Below are 14,330 nucleotides of genomic sequence, written 5' to 3' on the forward strand. Positions count from 1 at the left end.
TGCCGATCTGCAAGCGAGCGGCAAAGCCGCCAACGGTGACTGCTCCTGGGGAGCAGAGGGCTGCAGCTAAGGGCGTCACTGTGACGTGTGGTGGCACAGGTTATTTTGAAGCAAGCCAGACTTTGGAGTCGGGGTTAGTGAGACTGCTCAGGCAGACTGAGTATCAGATCGCTGGACACTTCTCTTCCGGGCGCTTTATCCAGCGCTTGGAGGGGCTGGCTGGAGCCTTCGCTGCAGGGCTTGATCCTGATGTGACTTCGTTTTGTAGAGCTGAAAGCCATGTGAATTTTTTTTGGTTTGATTTGCTTTGGTGTTTGGGTAGCTCACATGTGTGGTGCTCGGTAGCCCACTAGTGACTTTCTGCAAGGTTTACTGTGCCAGTGGCAAGGAGGAGGTTTCTGTCTCAGCACTGGGGAGATAGTGCTGCTGTTTCTGTCTCCCTGGTGCTACAGAGAAGCAGCAGAGTGGCATTTTGTACCTCTGCTTCTTCACCCCTACCTCCGAAAATGTTTGTGTCTGCTGAGCGTGCCTACAGGAGAGGGGATAACTGGCAGTTGGGATTTCAGTGACAGGTGCCCATGTTCTGTAATTCTGTGAACCTCAGGGTAGAGTTCGTGGTGTTGGCTGAGAGGCACGGGTAATGGAGAGAGTGTAAGTATGGGGATGGTCACAGTTTAAACATGCTCCTGTGGGACCAGAGGGAAGTGATGGGAAAAAGCTGTGCGCTGGGATGCAAAAATCGGAGGAGGCTGCCTGCGCTGGGTGGAGGCGTTCTGCTCCTGAGACCACTTCACCTGCTCTGGCCAGGTATGCTTATGACACAGTAACCAGCCCCAGGCGTGTGTGCTTTTTGCCTGCCGAGCGTTTCAAGGGTCTGGGGCTTTTTCCCTGGGTTGAATGAAGAATTTGTTGAAAGCCAGGGAATTCTGTACTGCCATGTTGGCAGGTGCAGCTGTGTGAAAAACAAGTGCATGGTGTCGAGCCGCTCATACCCAGGTTCCCTTTGGCCCTGAAGGCCCATGGTCAGGATGGGCTTCCCCCTTTCACGCCTTGTTTTGTAGCTGGGGGGAGGCTCTGGGCTGCTGCTAAATCCTGATGGATGGTTCCTTCGGGTGCTGACCCTGGTGGGCTTGCGCAGTCCTCACATAGCGTCTTACCATCAAAATTAATCATCATAGCAGCGTGTTCGCTAGAGGCAAAAAGGTTCTGGCTGTTGTGGCATGTAACAATGGATTTTTTTTACAGGGCTTTGAACAAAGCTGAGGAGGAAGACCACTCATCTGTGTGAGTATTTTTTTTTTTTTTATTAATAAAACTGAATTGTAAGAAAGATCACAAAATCAAAACTTTTGTCACGGGTCAGAAAGACCACCTAGTAATTGTAGCAGAGGCGGGTGATGCTACAAAGCTGGCAATGTGAGTACTCAAAGGGGATAGCTAGTTGTGGGGATACTAGTCACCGGTGTCAGGTCACTGGCAGTGTTGGCATTGACACTGTGTGGGGTGGGGGCAGCTGACCTCTTGGCAGGATGACTGGGCACACAGGGTCAAGCATCATGTTTTAGGATGACAGAAAAGGGTGTGGTTTTTTTTTCCCCCATCAAGTGTGTTCACAAGCATTTCGTGTCTCAATTACTGGTTTTCATCAAAAACTGGGAGTGGTAAATTGTGTACGTGAGGGCATGGGGGGTGTTGTCAGAATAAAGCAAAGGGTTTTCTTGGGGGGGGTGAAATGTAGAAAAGGGGCAGTTCTGCTATTTGCTGCTTCTGCAGCGCTGTGTTTTGCAGTTCCACGTCTGTAGTACGCGGCCCGGAGCGGGCAGCCCGTCTCCTCGCTGCTGCTGGTGCAGAGCTGTGCCCCGCACTAACGGCTTTCTGCCGGCAGCCTGCCATCCACGCCTTCCATGCTTCTCCAGCTGCAGCCCGGTGGATTCCCTCGGGGTTTATCCGGTGCAGGTGGGACTACATGATGCCATATGGATGTTGGCTTTGTGTCAGAAAACAGGAGTATTTTAGCAAACTGAATCATTCTTGAGGTAACAGTTGTACTCTGTGACAAAAAGCTGACAGCTCCCTCCCGGCTGTGTCCAGCTGCAGGACTGGCAGCACTACACCCGTGCCTGCCTTTGGAGCGGGTGACTCACAGAGAGGACTGTTTGCCTGGTTCAGTGATACATGTGCCGACTTGGGGAACGGGAAGGTTTTTCTTTCCCTAAAAAAACCCTCACCTTTATGATAGGAATTTACATTAAGAAAAGTTGTAGTCCTCTCCTTTATTATTTGCAGAATAGGTCTTTATTGTGCACAAGTATTTTACTCAGCAGTACTTGAATGAACAATGTAACCATTTATGGTAAACAGACTCAGAATTTCTTTGCCAATAAGCTTGATTTTGCACCATTAACAACAGGCACGGTCTTGGACTAAACCACTCCGTAATAGTAGAATTGTCCCTGCTTTTAAAGATGGCATTAAGAAAAAGTAATGGAAAAGTTTTCTGAATCTGCTACACTTTCGACAGTCTCTTTAATCCAGGGGATGTAGTTGGATACCCTGGTGTAGACACCGTATTTCCCTCTTTCAGCACAGCCCTCGCCCCAGCTTACGATCCCCAGGAGAAACCAAGTGTTGTGGTAGGACACCACGAAGGGGCCGCCGCTGTCCCCCTTGCAGGCATCTGTGGCCTGAGCGTGGTGACCGGCGCAGAACATGTTGTCGGTGATGAGTCTGTCCATGGAGCGCTGACACGTCTGCAGGTTCACAATGGGCAGCCGGACCTTCATGAGGAAGCGCAGAGTCGGGCCGCGGGCGTGAGTGGCCCCCCAGCCGCTGACCGTCCCTATTCTTCCTTCCTCCAACAGCAGGGTGGCGAGGTTAGGGCTTGGGAGGCAGATGGGAACGGCGTACTCGTTAAAAACGACATCGCTGCTCAGGTACAGCAAGGCGATGTCACCGTTGTAGTCATTGGAGTCATAGTGGGGGTGCGTCCAGCTCCGTTCCACAGCAATCTTCTGTTCTTTGAATTCTCTTTGGTACTTGTCGAAGTCTCCTGGAGTCGGGACAAATTAAAGTGTTAAGCGAACTGTGCCCAGCCTGCACGGTGCCGTCACGGGGCGACGGGAAGGGGCGCGAAGGCGCGCTCTGCCCCTGTGTCCCCAGGCGGCACAGCCCGTACTCGGCAGGGTCACTTCTCGGGCTCCAGCTGTGGTCCTGCAAGTCAGGCTTAGCCCTCCAAGGGCAAACACAGCTGCTGACTGGAGGCATACAGAGATTGTGGTTTCTGGGGTGGGGATTTGCACTGAATTTTGAATATTTTGTTTAGGCTTCCATGGGCCTTTGTGTTTTTCCCCTGGGGAGTGTGACATAAGCATTAAGCTCCAGCCATGCATAAGGCTGAAAAATTGGTTCCTGTCAGTTACCCAGCGCTGTACTGTTCGCTCCTCGCGCCTGCCTCGCTTCTGGAGGTTTCAAGCACAAGACTGTGGTTATGGCAGCGTTTGTGCTGCAAGGAGTTCCAGTTCCTGCTGCTGTAACCGGTGCTGTAGCGGAGCCTTCTGCTCTGAGGCAGCAGCAGGCACCACAGTGGGAAACTAACCTTAAGGCTGATTAATAAATAAAACCAACTTGAGAGCAGACTCTCCCCTCCAGGACTCCCCCTTCCTCCCGAGGCGTGCCCTGAGCTGGGCACAGTCTCCATGCGCAATCACTTTGCCAAAATGGTGACAGAAGCAGCTGAATCTGTGCCTTATGCTCCCACGTTCTCCATGAAAATAAAAGGGACCAGTGGGCCCCCCCCCCCCCCTTAACTGTTGCCAAGATAACGAATGGAGTCGGGCTGGCTGTCTGGGTCTCAGCCACACCTCGCTGTGCTCAGGCCCACTGCAACGCGTGGCTGAAGTGAAGAGGCTGCCCCTGCGGTTACACAAGGCCCAGGCTGCACTCACCGACGGTAACGTGGTGGGGCCTGACGAGATCCAGGCAGTGAGCAGCAGTGACCACCCAGCGGCTGCTGATTAAACTCCCTCCGCAGAAGCCAACATCGTCGCCATTCCGGATCAAAACCTGTGTGAAAGGCGAGGCAGGCCGCGTCACCAGGGCTGGGGGGGGAGGGATGCACGCTGCCGGGCGTGCTCTGCTCCCCTGCAGGCTCTGGATCGTGAAAAAAAGAACGGTTCTGGCAATAACTACAGGGCACCACGCAAAGATGGGGGTGTTAGTAATAAAATGACTGCACATCTGTGACAGTGGGGTAGAGCATGAGGACGAACGCAGCTTGGCAAAAGCAAATACGATGACAACTGCAGCGACTGGCGTTCTGCTAAGGTACCAGGTAGGGGTGTGAGGTTTCATGGGACTTGACATTTTTGGGGGTTGGGGGAGAACAGTAACACAAGGTGTATTTCATTAATTAAAAGAAGAGAGTGATGTTTGTCTACCGGAACAAGGCACAGAAAAGAGTTTTTTCACTTCCCTGTTGTCAAGTGAAAGTGCAACTAAGGGTGGGGATTCAGAAACTTTGTTATTTTTCTTCTTATTAGTAATAAAATTCGGAATTACCTACAGAGTAAAAAATAGAGAAGTAGCAACATACTGCTCAGTCTTAGCTGTTTGTCTTGCCTGCTCAGAATTACAGGCCCCATTATTGCCTCAGCAGCTCTTCAATGAAGTCCTCTCTGAACTAGACTGGAAGGGGTTTGCAAAACACTTCAAAAAAAATTTAATACAAGATTCAATGACAAATTGCCTGAGGTAACGAAAATTTAAAACCTCTTGACACTTTATTTCAAGGAGAAAGTGCAGAGGTTGGCAGCATTCCGACCCCATATCAGGTGGCAGCTGACGAAAAGCAGAGCTGCTGGTGCTTCTCCTCAGCGCGTGCCGGGGGCAGAAACCCAGACGCTCTACTGGGCAGTGGCATTCCAGCCTGCAGTGGTGCACAGGGGCAGGTTCAGCCTGCTGGTTTGGCACCTGTGAAACGCCTCCCCGTGTGTGGGGTGGGAAAAGCTTTCTGCGTGACAGCAGTGGGACAGCCTGACAGCAGCCCCAGGGGTTTTGGCTTGCTCCGTTAACTTTCTGTGCACAAGCCCTTGAGCAGTAACAGGACACTGAGGGAAAAGAGAAAATAAATGAAAAATAGGAACAAATAAGGACATGGACACACACACACACACACACACACACACACACACACAAAAAGCCCAAAACCAAGATGAAAAAACCCTAAAACATGATAGTGGAAATAAAAGAAACACTTTAGGGAGGTTCTCCCCCTCGCCAGCTGCCATGCGCCTTCACATTTGAGCCCTCTGCGGTTTTCTCTTCCTTACCGTAACAAGTATGAAAAGCTCAGCATTCTCACGCAGAACCTCACCTGGTCATAGAAAAACTTTTGTGAAAAACATCCAAAAGGAGTCAGAAGCACAGCTTTTCCCCAAGAACATTTAGAAACGAAGCACCTGAACAACAGAGCAGGAGAAGATCTGATCGATGTAGTTAAGAGACAAAGTATTAAGCTGAGGTCGCAAAAGCGCAAATATCTAGGACGGGGGAAGAATGCTAAACAAGGCAAGATATGTATCATCAAAAAGGAGAAATACATGTGGCTGGATTGCTCTTGACCTGAAAAAACCCCTTTATAGTGGCTTGATGAACTCTGCTCCAGCTGGAACCGGTGATGCTAAAGCCAGAAAGGCCCCAGGTGTGGTATTAATGGCCATTACCTGCCAGGGGCAATGTCCACGCTGACACAAGGTTCCTCCCGTCACCCTGGAGTCACTGTGTGCTGAAGAAGCAGCGACGCTCGCCTGGGCGCCTGAAACGTTCCCCCCGTCGCGGCTCTGCGGCAGCCCGTCACGCGCGGCTTGGCTGGCCCCGGTCCCGTCCCCGGCAGCAGGTCCCACTGTTTCTTCCTGGCTGGCAGCGGGTGCTGCGCTCTCGTCCTGCCCCACAGCGCCTGGGGTGGGCTCGCTCCACGCAGCCGGGCCTCGCTGGGACGCGCCAGGGCGGGTGGGCCCCTCCGCTGCCTCGCCAAGCTCGGGGACCCCCGCGCCCTGCCCCACAGCACCGTCCCCCAGCTGCTGCTGGGTCGCAGAGCCCACCAGTGTCTTGTTCCCACTGGAGGCATCCTCTGCCATCCCGGTTTGCCCAGCGTTGCCTTCCATGCGCCTGCTCCACCCGGAGGTATCCTTTAAGGTCTCGTTTTCCCCAGCCGTGCTTTGCTCCAGCTCCGTTGGCCGGACTGTGCCGGCCGTGCTCGCATCACGCTGGGCCACATCAGCCCCGCGCTCACGCCGTCCCCTCGGGGGCCTTTGCTGCCCCGGCCGCTCTTCCTCCAGAGCCTGCCTGGCTTTAATCAGGCCACACGGAAACGGTGCTGGGGGGCAGAAAGGCAGAAGTAAAGATTTGAATTTTGGGCACACGGTGTCGTGCCATGGTCTGACACAAAAGCAGCGCTCTTCCTGTCCAGGAATGGGATTCGACCCTCCCCTAAGAGCCCAGGAGTGACTCTGACATCTTGATGTCAAACTCCGCTTTCGCCGCCCACCTCCACCATCATCTGAGCAAGGTGGATGCAGCCAATTACCGAGAAACCCAGCACACGGCTCTGCCTTTCTGAACCACCGCCATCAGCCACGGCCGGCTGCTCAGGACAGAACCCAAACCCACCGCTCCCCTTGCGACAGGGTTGAAGACCCTTGTCCTGTCCCCTCGCCTCCTAACACTGCGGTTTCGCTTCGGAACGCGGTTAAGTTGGTCTAAGTCTGCGTGGTGGTCAGAAGGAACAGGCCCACCCCAGACTGCACGGCTGCTCCTTTGCTGAGTACGTGCTCACGGGGGCACTGGATTAGAGAGAGAGACCGGACTGCGGAGAACCTTAAAATTTTAAATAATTAAACAACACATTATTAATAAGACCGATCTTTTCCATACACTAAACGCAAGCTGCAGTGGCTACAGCGTGCTCTTCTGCACCTCCTCTTCTGCAACTAATGAAAAGATGGTGCCTGCAATTCTGCTCTGCACCTGAAGTAACCCCGAGGTGCCCGCGCTTTACCTGCTTGCACGCATTTCTTCCCGTCCTCGTGCAGGCTGTAACCCTCCGCGCAGGAACACGCCACGTGGAAGGCGCTGCTGCTGTCCCTGCAGTACTGCCAGCACCCGCCGTTCTTATACCAGCATTCAAGCTTTTCTGCGATGGAAACACCCGGGGATTCACTCGGTTATTGCTGCGCAGGGACCCCTGAGCCGCGCACGGCTGCTAGCACTATCCTTAGAGGAAAGAAAGTAGGAAAAAAAATCTGCTGGAATCTGGCAGGGCAACAGGAGAAACTACTTCTTGCAGTTCCAGAAAACCACGCTGATTTGTAGCAAACCAAACACGTTGCCTGATGTCTACTGTTGTTTGCCTGCTTCTACCATTTTCTTATTTGCCAGCTTCGGCTGGAGGCCACAGCTGGGCTCTTGGCCTTTCTGCCTGTGGAGCAGGGGCAAGAAAGTGCCTGCAAGAGCAAACACGTCTGAACGCATCCGTTTCTGATCTGTCTCTGTATCTGAGCTTTTCCACCGTGACAGGTTTAAAGAACGAGGCATTTTGGTGGGGGATAAGTCTGTGAGGAATTGACGGAGCTTTTTTATGCATCGTTATATTTAAAAAAAAATAATGTTTAAGTGCTTCACTGTAAAAAGAAAAGGTCAACAAAAGCACACAGGAGGAAAAAAGAAATTACTTATGATTCATAGTTTCCAGGTCAGTTTGGCTTTTGCTGTATTTTCATGTCTCAGTCATTTGCAAACCAGATACAGCATTTCAGAGGACAAAAAAATTTGGTAAGAGAAAGGCAGCTTTTCCACTTCATTTTCATCAGTTGTATATTACAAAATAAATACAATTTCTGGGGGGTTTATGCTCAGCTAATTGGTTTGATTCTTTTACTCAATAAAATTAAAAAGAGAATCGGGCGTCACCGTGCATGCTCTCGAGCGCAGGCGTCGATGGCAGGACTCACGAGACTTCTCAGCGCTCTAAAGTGATGAAAAGAGGAGATTCCCTACGCTTCCTTGGGGGAGGACGGGAGATGGCCACGAGCCTTCCTCGGGGCTCGCACAGATGACAGGAGGTGGTGCTACCCCCTGCTTCCGCACCGCAGAGCAAGAAGTGGCTGCAGCTGCTGTCACACCACGATTCCCCTCCTAGGGTGGCGGTGCCCCAACGTGTCACGTACAAAAACACTGTTCTAACGTAGGAATCTTAAACACCGATCTGTATCGGACAGATAAAGTCACCACTGATAACCTCAGGGAGAAGCCTGTGCAAACCTTCAGCTCAGGTATTCAAGGAGCAAATTCCAGCCTTAATCACAGAATCATAGAATGGGTTGGGTTGGAAGGGACCTTAAAGATCATCTGGTTCCAACCCCCCTGCCACGAGCAGGGACATCTTCCACCAGCCCAGGGTGCTCAGAGCTCCATCCAACCTGGCCTTGAACCCTGCCAGGGAGGGGGCAGCTACAGCTTCTCTGGGCAACCTGGGCCAGTGTTTCACCACCCTCATGGTGAAGAATTTCTTCCCAATATCTAATCTAAAACTGCCCTCTTTTAGTTTAGAGCCGTTCCCCCGTGTCCTATCCCTACACACCCTTGTGAAAAGCCCTTCTCCATCCTTCCTGTCGGCCCCTCCAGGCACTGGCAGCTGCTCTAAGGTCACCAAATCCTTCCTTCACAATGAGCGTCAATGTGTCAGGTCCTCTACTCACCTTTTTCACAGTTGTCTCCTCCAAATTTTGGGGGGCAGATGCAAAAATAATTGTAGTGTCTGATTTTGCAGACTCCACCATTGTTACAGGGATTTGTACTACATGGATTTAAGCCTAAGAAGAAGAAACAAGGCACAGTGTAATTCCGGGAATTAAGAGAAGCCTAGGTTTAAAATGCCACATAATTCTCTGTACCCGGAAGGGACACAAGAAACAGAAAAAATTCCTTTTTTTACTTACCTTTGTAATTGAACCAAAACTCCATCTGCAAGAAGAAATCAGAAATTAAGAAAACGGTCAATAAGTGGTTGTATTGGTTATTGAAGATATAATTTAGAAACTGAGTTTCAGTTGATGCCCCCCCATCCCCTCCCCACAAAACGTGTCGGTGCAAGGCCCTCAGCACCAGCTGCTGCTCTCCAAGGAGCCGTTTCTCCTGCGCCGCAGCACCTGCTACAGAAGACATCGCCTCGGCAACTCGGACTAGACACAAGAGAAGCGAGGCACCTCTGTGTAGAGCTGCAGCCCAAACTCCTGCGTCAGCAGAAGGTGCCCGGCAGAACGCCGTCAGCCCTGCTTCCCAGCTGGACGCTACTGGGACCAGGCGCTGCTCCCCTCGATCCAGGGGGCTCTGGTCAAGCAAGTGGCCCCTGGAAAGGTCAGAACTGCGCTGCTGGATCAAGGCTCCCGCAGAAACAGGATCTGGATACTTTCAAGGGATTGCGTTCAACATTTACACAACAAATGGAGCATTGGCTCAGGGAGCGGGATCCCACAGGTGCCTCGAGCGGCCCATCCTGACCCCCACACTGCAGGATCCCTCGGCACAGGCCCGTCAGGGCCACGCCAGGCGGCTTGGGAAGCATCACTTACAGCTCACTGTCAACTTTCCTCTTCCTGAAGCTGCTTACCGTTTTCTCCTGCGAATGGAAGATCTCCTTAGCCTCCTCAAAGGAGCACTTTTCCTCATTGCATTCTCTCTCCAAGTTCCCTGGACGAATCTCTTCTAGAAAATAGTTGGCACGTTTATGGACTTTCAGCACCTCATGTGCTTTGTCTTTTCGCATAAACACTAGAAAAACAAAATTGAAGAGTTGTTGGTACTGGAAGACCACAAACCGGCATCGTTACAGTAACATGCTTTCAGGTTGGTAAACAATATAAAGAAGGGGAGGAATCAACGTAAACAGTCTAAAGGAAAATAAAATCAGTCTGTGTCCCAACAAGATGCTAGTAGTTTAAATTTTCTTTTAGCGGACCAAAAGACCCATCACTGAGACTTGCAGATTAGCGCAGAAATAGTTTTTCATTCCACCAGCCTCGAGTATTGCAGCTGCTTCTTTGGAGGCTGGCTGCACTGTTCTGTCTAACCCTCCGACTCACAGTGGTTGTCACTGCCTGGCTACGTGTGCACGGGGAAACAGAGCTCAAAGGAGAGCTTGGTTTGTGTTCGGCATCAGCTTTGTCAGACGCTCAGTAACGGAGACCCAGTGCTTTCCAGGTAGCTGCTGTGGCCACAACAGGACAGACACTGCTCCTGCCCTAGAAGGAATATGGAAAGTGTCCAGTTTGTGCTTCTGTCTCGTTCCTCTCAACTTCCCTTCACTAAGCTATCGGCCCTCCCACCACAACACCTTAAGAGCTATTACTGCCTACAGATTAAGGGAGAAGCGCCCAGAAGAGGGGCCAGGGCAGTAAGATCCTCCCCACACAGCCCCTGCTGCTCCGCAGCAAGTCTTTGCTACGACAGCTCTACCTCGAGCACGGCGCTCCCAGGATTTTCCAGCCCGGATGCTCTGAAGGAAAATGAGGGCTTGCACAGCGCTTCCAGATGTACTGATACCACGGGCCACCACTGTTTGGAGCAGGTGGAGCTTTCTGCCTTTTTGTTAAACCTCCAGAAGCGTGGCCCTATGTCCAAACCCCATCTGACAGACTGAAAAACTTCTGCTGAGCAGTGTTTTAAGAAGCAAGCTCACTGTGTAATCCTGACACAGCCTACTGAAACTCACACCGCCCTCCACTTAACAGTACTCTGTTTTCATGGCTTAGTGTCCTAGAGAAGTCAAAGCCCTCTGACAAAGAACCCAGTTGTGGAGATGGACACACATTTCTTGGCAGTTGCAGGATCGGTATCTACAGCAATGACTGAAATTCTGAGATAATATTAAATTGCTTCATTTCTAGGCAATTAAAAATAGCACACAAAACCTCTGAGCTGAGAAAAGCTTTGGGCAGATCCTGCTGTCTGGCAACAGGGAAAATGTCTTCCACTTACATCAGCGAAACTGCCCTTCAGCACCCCTTGAGTTCTGGGGTCATCTTGAAAGGATTTACCTATTGTAAGGAGGGATCCCACACAGAGGATATGCCCGTTGTAAAGCCGCCTGATCTGCAGATACCACTTCTGCTTCTGCTCTTCCTCCTCCGCAAGGCCAGCCACACCGATTCCTGAGGTCTCAGGCATTCTCACACCTGTTCTAAAGCTCTCTGAAGCCATTTCCAAGCCTCGTGTAGCTGTAGTAAAATCAACATGAGGCCCGAGAACACACAGTCAAAGGACCTAATTTTAGTTTCCCAAATTTGAAAACACTGTCATGCAAAAATAATTCAGATTTTGGGTTCAACATGACATGGAGAATACTCTTCAACTAAGCAGGAAGTTCAGAAAGCCTGATTTCTCTTGGAAATATATATATATATATGAATATTTCTTTCTCTCCTGTGCATTTCAGGAAGTGCTTCTTCAACCCACAGGACTTTGTGTTCAGAAAAGGAATGTTGCTTCAGTTCAGATGCCAAGATCATCACAATAGGCTGATTAAGTTAAAAACACAATTCAGAAGTACCTACCTGAATATGAAAATGGACAGCTGGTGTTGATGGAGCACATCACTAGGAGAAACATCGCAAGGGAAGAACCGCTCTCCATGTTAGTGAGCGTTCAGAATACTCTGACTTCCTGCTGACTTCCTTCAGAGAGAAAAGAAGAATGAAATTGGTATATTGTCACAAAACTGATGAGGCTGAATTAGCCTGCAAAATAAGACAAAGAAATAGAAGCAAGAGGACAAAAGAAGGGAGAAAGCAAGCCAATTCTACCGAGTTCATTTTGATCTGATTCCCATTGTCTCTCCAGGTCAGGCCGACGCTGCACACTACCACAGAATCCCAACCGCTCGCAAGGCAGTGCGCAGAGATTGACCTAGCCCGGGATGTGGTGCAGGGGCTGATCCAAAGCCCACAGAAGGAATAAAACCTCTGCGATGAACACGGGAGGCATGGATCAGGCCCGAACTGAGCAGAAGCCAGTTCCAGCAAGAGCCTTTTTGAACTTGCAAGGACCCGGGCCGAGGTCTGAGCTGCTCTCTTCAGCCAGCAGTTGCTAACAACGGCAGCTGCTGTGTAATTACTGATCGTCCTGTGAAGTAAGACGGTATGTGCAAACCCCAGTGAGGAAACCATCCACCACGGACCTGGCAGTAAAGGTTAGAAGACAGAAGTTTGTATTTGTTCATATTACCTCCCCAGGCTGAATAATTAACCAGGATTCGACAGCACGTACCTCTCAGCTATCCGTGTCATTTTCCGAAAACATGGGATCCAGAATGCATTCGCTTTAGACAGAACCATGCAATTATACTCACTTTTTTCTTTATTTTTTTAGGGGAAGACAGGAGAGAGATTTGGATGTACACCAGGAACAGCCACGAGGTCAAGAGATTGATCATTAACCAGTCACAAATATTGACAGAGGAGAGACAACCTTCTGGATTCTATGAAACACATCTGCAACCTCAAATCAGAAGAAAATTGTGTTTCTACACACATACACGTGTGTATAAAAAAAAAAAAGTCCTTACAAACGTCCTCCAACAACGAAAGCCACTTCTTTGCAACAATTTTCTTCAGGAACGTTTGGAATTTTTAAGAGAAGGTTTCTGACACTCCATCACCTTTCAGCAGGTAAGACCAGCTGATCCGGAAAATGCACCAGCTGCTCTGTAAACATCTGTTGAAATACGCAGAGCTGCCAGCACGTAGGAGGATCCACGGCATCACCTGCAGGCAGGCAAATACTGCCCTGTAGCAGTCACAGCTATTCACTGACACTACGGTTTCTGCCTTTAATTAGACCCACGGTTTGCTGCCTTGGAACACAATGATGTTTTTTCCTTGTAATTTCATGTCTAGCAGCCCCCGCCGTCTCAGAGCACGCGTTCTTGGTGCAGGCCCTGGCTGGAAGGCTCCTGCTCAAAGCATTATTCTTTGACATTCGTTGCTCCTTAAATTCAGTCCCAAATATAAAAAAGGAGAGGGGAAAAAAGAGAAGGAGAGAGACAGAGACAGCGACGCAGAGAGATGGCCGGCTTCGGTCTCAGCTTACCTCCAACATGAAGCCCTCAGCCTGTTGCTTCTTCTATGCACGAACCGACTTCAGCACTTGCTTAACAAGCATGCAAGCAGCCTGTAAGTCAACAAGACTAAGTCCACATGTTTGAGGTGTTAAACCTCTTTGCTGATAGCGTATTACATTTCTTATAAATTCTATTACAATTTTGTTGTACCTGAGGGTTGTTTTGTTTAACAATCTCATCACAAGAGCAGACTGATGTTCTTCACTGATCCACACATGGGTCCAAATCCTGACTGAGATATTGGAAACACACATCGCTACAGCAGAGTTGGTTTCACTTTTTTTTTCTATAAGATTAATTATATTTAGCAGGCTTAAGTGCTAAGATTAAAAACAATCATAAATTGTGATTCTATTAAACTTCATTTTGACTACTGCTACTTCCTATGAACTTATTGGTGCTACGTGTCTTTATCTGCTGATATACACACAGACATACCGATACAGATGCAAACACACGTGCACACACATCTATTTATCAGTAAGCATTAGTAATGCTAATATAGCCTGCAGCTGATTGCATTCACTAGAATAGGAATGAACAAAAGTGTTTGCTTAGCTTGCTAATTAGAAGAGATTTACAGACCATAGGATAAATATGGTTCCAAGCAGGCGAAAGCTTGGAATTAAACCTCTTTTTTTTTTTTTTTTTTTTAATAGCAGCAGAATTCCCACTGACTTTTAAGGAGCTCACGGGGGGGGCGGGTAAAATCAGGCACCGAGTGCGCAAGGAACAGAAACCACAGAGAGGTTCTAGTCGACCTGCTGAATCAACTTCATCTGTGAGCAATGGACCAAGATGTGAATGAGTGGAGGCAGTGATGATACTATAAACATTTCATTGCGTGGAAAGAAAAATTATACAAACACAGAACAAGCCAAAACACTCACTGTGGATAATATGTTACAGTAAAGCTGAAATGACAGAACTGCCCCACCGTGTCGATGTGTAAAACACTTTTCTCTGTCCCGTCCTGCCCCCCGCCCCAACCAACTCAGTCATTTCAACCCTTCAAAGATGGAGTCATCTGACCACGGGCTATCTTGTTTTCTACAATGCTGTCCAGCATCTCAGCGTAACGGGGTATTATTTCGTGCCAATAAGGCCTAAGTAGGACCATACTACACATTAACTACATCAGCTGGAAACTAACCAACGT

The 14,330-nt window shown here is 49.7% G+C and overlaps 1 protein-coding gene across 9 annotated transcripts; it reads right to left on the bottom strand.

Annotated features, from left to right (window-relative positions):
- Nucleotides 1-2,269: 2,269 nt before the first annotated feature.
- Nucleotides 2,270-14,285, bottom strand: LOC104327848 (coagulation factor IX-like). 9 transcript variants are annotated; one of them, XM_075417607.1, is made up of 11 exons: nucleotides 13,850-14,285; nucleotides 11,856-13,403; nucleotides 11,607-11,726; nucleotides 11,091-11,270; nucleotides 9,665-9,825; nucleotides 8,994-9,018; nucleotides 8,754-8,867; nucleotides 7,055-7,189; nucleotides 5,721-6,373; nucleotides 3,945-4,062; nucleotides 2,270-3,049 (listed from the first exon to the last, which is right to left on the bottom strand). In XM_075417607.1, the coding sequence occupies exons 3-11, from the start codon at nucleotides 11,683-11,685 to the stop codon at nucleotides 2,472-2,474; spliced, it is 2,043 nt and encodes a 680-aa protein (XP_075273722.1). In that variant the 5' UTR covers nucleotides 11,686-11,726; nucleotides 11,856-13,403; nucleotides 13,850-14,285; the 3' UTR covers nucleotides 2,270-2,471. The 9 variants fall into 9 exon arrangements, with proteins under 9 accessions (XP_075273722.1, XP_075273725.1, XP_075273724.1 ...); XM_075417610.1 differs by lacking the exon at nucleotides 13,850-14,285 and having other exon boundaries at nucleotides 11,856-13,221; nucleotides 13,322-13,831; XM_075417609.1 differs by lacking the exon at nucleotides 13,850-14,285 and having other exon boundaries at nucleotides 11,856-13,237; nucleotides 13,322-13,831.
- Nucleotides 14,286-14,330: the final 45 nt, after the last annotated feature.

Source organism: Opisthocomus hoazin, chromosome 4 (assembly GCF_030867145.1).
Source record: "Opisthocomus hoazin isolate bOpiHoa1 chromosome 4, bOpiHoa1.hap1, whole genome shotgun sequence".
Classification (NCBI taxonomy): domain Eukaryota; kingdom Metazoa; phylum Chordata; class Aves; order Opisthocomiformes; family Opisthocomidae; genus Opisthocomus; species Opisthocomus hoazin.